General features: G+C 34.4%; 1 protein-coding gene across 1 annotated transcript in view; it reads left to right on the top strand.

Moving 5' to 3' along the window:
* LOC131048786 (tryptophan decarboxylase 2-like) overlaps nt 1-4,167 on the top strand; it is a 59,063-nt gene extending 54,896 nt beyond the window's left edge. Inside the window, exon 5 of the mRNA XM_059210120.1 lies at nt 4,126-4,167. Within this exon, the coding sequence (XP_059066103.1) occupies nt 4,126-4,167 (42 nt within the window). The remainder of the gene's footprint in view (nt 1-4,125) is intronic.
* The last annotated feature ends 838 nt before the right edge of the window (nt 4,168-5,005 follow it).

Below are 5,005 nucleotides of genomic sequence, written 5' to 3'. Positions count from 1 at the left end.
CTTCAACCTTTCTTGCTTGGCCTGTGGGGGGGCATGGAACTAGAACTCCCTGGTGAAGCTACTGAAGGGACAACCGGGGAATGAGGGAGAGGCACTTGAATAGGGATGATCATAATATTCTCTGCCTCCAAATAGTTCCACAACCATTTCTCACATGGGGGTTTCTTAACTTGGAGAAACCAAGAGAGAAATAGGAGAATCCTTCTTCTAACAGAACGAAGAGCTTCGAAGGCCCCAGGGTTTTCAATTACCAGAATGGGGGAGTGAGGAACTAGGATATTCTTCCTGATAAGGATATCATAGTCCCAGGGTTTGGGAGCTGTGAGTTCCTCATCTATATTGACCATCACCCGTTCTAATTCACCAAGGATGTCTTTAATGAAGACCTTCTTGCATAATTTCACCACAGTGTCCCTATCCTTCTCAAAATGCATTGCGAGGGCTAAAAACATTGCTGCAATGTCCGAGTTTGCTCTGGTTCGGTCCTCGTTCATAATGAAATCCTTCCCTAGAAATTTCATTACTGCTCCAAAGATCAAATGGTTTTGTTGGACAAGAATACCTCTCAGTCTCTCATCCTTAATCTCACCAATGAAGGCCATCTAGCATTTCAACCCCAAAAGCCTGAGAGTCATATCCATTGTAGCTTAATAGAAAAAGACAGAGAAGACCAGCTTAGCATTCTAAAATAGGACTCACACTCTTAAAGCTACATAATGATCAGCTACTAAATGAGTAAATACGAAGCATGGAGTGCAATCTTCAAGGAGCAAGATCATTATTACCACTAACTTAAGCCATCAGGTGAAGGGTACCTCAACTTTCCCATCACTGCAGGGACATTAACTCGACTTTGTAAAGAGTCATCAAAAGGCCTTGATCAGGAATGGAAGCTAACGTGTGATGTCCGACACTTATATCTCATACGACAGTCGTAGCGCGCCAAATATAGGGGATCGGAAGATGAAAAATAGAGAAGCAAATAGCTAGGTAAGCTTTAGTCCTAGAGGAAGGCCATATCTACATTAATAATATTAGCTATATATCCATGACGCATATACTTAGATAAATATGAAAACATGTTTATATACCTAAGCTTATTAATGTATGGTTTTGCCTCTTGCTAGTCCTAAAGCTTATCTAGACAGAGCAGTGGGACTATATAAAGCTACATTTAGGTGTAGCCAAGTCGATAGGAGAAAATGAGGCCTGATAAAATACCCATATAAATGCTAAAACATCTCTGTCTAAGCCGGATAAAACAAAACAAAGGAATAGAATATATCTATATGTATGTATATATAAATATATGTAAAAGTGTTTATGTGAGTAAATATATATATATATATATATATATATATATATATATATATATATAAAGATAATAAGTGAGAGTTAGAAATAAATAAATACTTGAATATATATAAGTGAGAATGAATAGGTATATATGAATATGATAAAATCACAAAGTATATGTATGAATCTCTAAAACCTATCTGAATGAGGGTGAAAGGTAAGAGGAGATATTCCTAGAAAAATATATAAATGATTGAATATTAAACAATGACTCTGAGAATATATAAATATGAATAGAGCTAATAAAAGGATTTGAGCAAATAGAAAATGACTCTCAATCTGAAGGTGAGCCTACAAGGATCGAAACCTGCCCAGATATATTTATACATGTGAGTATATGTATATATATATCTATATATATATAGATACATATATATATATATATATATGAATATATATATATATGTATGTATATATGTATATATATGTATGTATATATGTATATATATGTATGTATGTGTAGACACCTAAAAATGGTCAACGCTTGCGGAGTCATACTTTAACATTTGCGCATTGCCTCATTTTAGGTTTTTGCGTCGCATTAACATTTCTCCTATGATTCATACTTGGTTTTTATCATTTGCGAACATTGAGTCTTTCTTCTACATTCTTCATTTATCTCGCTCTCGAATTTGGTCTTGTCGACAACACTATCCAGTCATGATTTTAATCGATCTTATCCTATTGCATCAATGTGCGTGCTTATTTGTCATCATTTTGGACATCGTCAATCCTAATTAGGGTTTTGTCCTCCTATCAATCTTGCAATCAATTTGTCATCGATCGTTGTGCTCTTATCAATCTTGTCGATTTATCATCAATCCTTCAATCTTGTCGTTTACGATCAATTTGTCATCAGTCGTTGTCATGTTCGATCTTGTCATTTTGAGATCAATTCGTCATTGATCGTGGTCATTTTCAATCCTGTCATTTTGCAATCTATTTATCATCATCTCTTGTCATTTTGCAATCGATTTGTCATCGATCGTTGTCTGTCTCAAATATGTCAATTTGGATCAATTTGTCATTGTTCCTCGTCAATTGGCACATTTTCTCAATCAAATCATTTATCACATTGGTCATTTATCAATCCAAAATCAAATCATGATCAAATCAATTATCTTTCATCAAGACCTAATTCATCTTCTAGGGTTTTGTGATTTAGTCATTTAACCTTGCTTATCATTTTCTTCCTTTAGGATTAATAAATTACTTATTTATCCTAAGTCTTCTCATTACAATTAAATCTTCATTTAATTGGCTAATTATTCCTCTTTGTGAATTAATTAATAAATGAAAGATTATTAATTAATTTACCTAATTTCAAATTCCTAATTTCCATCAATTTCCTAATTTCTTAATTTTCTAATTCCTAAATTCATTTTCCTCCTATTTCTCTCCTAAATTCATGGAAATGACATGTCAATTTGTCATAAATTTGTCATAATTGACAATCAATCAATTTTGACATAGAAGTTGTCATAATTTGTCATAAATTATCAATCAACAAATTTTGCATAGAAAGTGCATAATTTGTCATAATTGACATAATTGATTTGCAATTTCCATTTGAATTGAATCATGCTAATCTTGTCATCTCTCCAATTCTTCTATAAATTGGATGAATTTCTTCAATCAAACCCCTTAATTTTGTAATTGGTAATTGATAATCAGGCTATCGAATCTAAGCTTCTAGTACTCTTGATCAAAAATCCCGTCTACTTGCTTTCAATTGTGTGTGCACTTGTAGGTGAGATCCACAACTATTTGGAGAGGAAAGAAGAACAATGGAGCCGCATGAAGGAGCATTCAAATTGTGTCTATGGTTTGCATAATTTCTAGTTTTGTATGCTTTGTTTTCATGTCTCTATTGAATGTGTCTTAGGATAGATTCATTGCAATGAATGCATTTGTGATTGAGCTATTACGTTTATCTTTGTTTGTGATGATTTCCTATTTCCTATGCTACAGTATTTATATTATATGTATATATATGTATGTATGTATATATATATACATACATACATATATATATGTATGTATATATGTATGTATATATGTATATATATGTATATATGTATATATATGTATGTATGTATACATATATACATACACACATATATATACATATATACATACATACATACATACATACATACATATATATATATATATATATAAAAGAGTGTGTAAAAATAAAATTGAGTAACTATCTATATGAGAAAGGAAAATCAAGTCTAATATAGATGTTTATATTAGAGAAAGTTTGAGACCGCACAATATCTCCTTATAGATATATATATATTTATATGTAAATATCTAGATATTTTTATAAATATATATGTAAGATTAATGATTATCTGACAGGAGAATAATAATATGAGCGTCGGGGATGGGAGAGCTACTCTGTCCCAAATAGTTCTACAAAGGTTCTGGATTGCAGGAGTGGGAGATTTTATTTGTATATATAGATATAAATGTGTATATATATGCTGATAGTATGACTTAAGAAGAGGATGGATGGCTAACTCGAGGTGGATATAGATGACAATTACCAAATACGAATATAGGAGTGTTATAAGAGGGGTATCTTCGTAATCTTGAAGGTGGGGGGACTAACTGGATGGAAAGAAAAGATGGGAGAGACTAAGATGAATAAAGGACAATACAAATCAAGGAGTTAAAACTAGCTACCTAAGCTGAAGTATGGGAGAACAAGAATATGGAAATACTTTAAATGAATATATGTCTGAATGTCATGAACTGCAGGGTTCAGGGGAAGGTTTGAATAAGGGGGCTGATACGAGGTAGCTGGAATCTAGGAAAGAGAAACATAAGGGGAGGGAAGACTAGAAGATGGATACTGGGGTGAAGAAGAGGACCTAGCCTTAGGTTGGCATAGAAAGGAGCTTGATGCCATCAGCTCCCATGTTGGCTAGCTCATCCGCCCTTTTATTTCCTTCCCTATAGATATGATTAACTGTATACCTATCAAAACCTTTGCATATATCTAGAGCCTTTGATAGCAAGGTATTAAGTTTCCAATTAGGCATGCTCCCTTTCCTTAGGGCATTGACAATTATAGTTGAGTCTCCTTCAATATCTAAGAATTTAACTTCAAATTTCCTACATAAGAGCAAACCTTCCACCAGGGCCATCAGTTCCACCCAATTGTTGGTGTTGATGCTGATCGGAGAAGCCAGGGTTGCTATTTCTTTGCCTTCCCAGTTATGAACAACGCATCCTATCCCAGCTTGCTTTGGGTTGCCCTGGGCTGCCCCATCAAAGTTTAGCTTCACCCACCCTTCACCTCGGGGCTGCCATCTGCATGCTGCCCTTGATCGAAGGCTAGCAATATGGCTAGCTCCTACAAAGGGAGGGAAGGATAAGCCCTTCCATTGTTTTTCCATCTTTTCATCCCAATCAGATATAGAGGCATTTTTTAATGAGCCTGAGGTGAGTCTGTTGTTCATGAGCTCAGTGACAACTAACTCTATCTTATTGATGATTCTAAGGACATCTAGTTTTTCATTCTTAAAGAGATGTCTATTTCTCTCCTTCCATAGTTCCCACATTATGGATGAAGGGAGAGCTATCCATAAACCTTCAAAGAGACAACCATGCCTAAGGAGAGGCCAAGCCTTGAGCA

This window comes from Cryptomeria japonica, chromosome 8 (assembly GCF_030272615.1).
Source record: "Cryptomeria japonica chromosome 8, Sugi_1.0, whole genome shotgun sequence".
Classification (NCBI taxonomy): Eukaryota; Viridiplantae; Streptophyta; class Pinopsida; order Cupressales; family Cupressaceae; genus Cryptomeria; species Cryptomeria japonica.
This window is presented reverse-complemented; position numbering and strand designations above follow the sequence as displayed.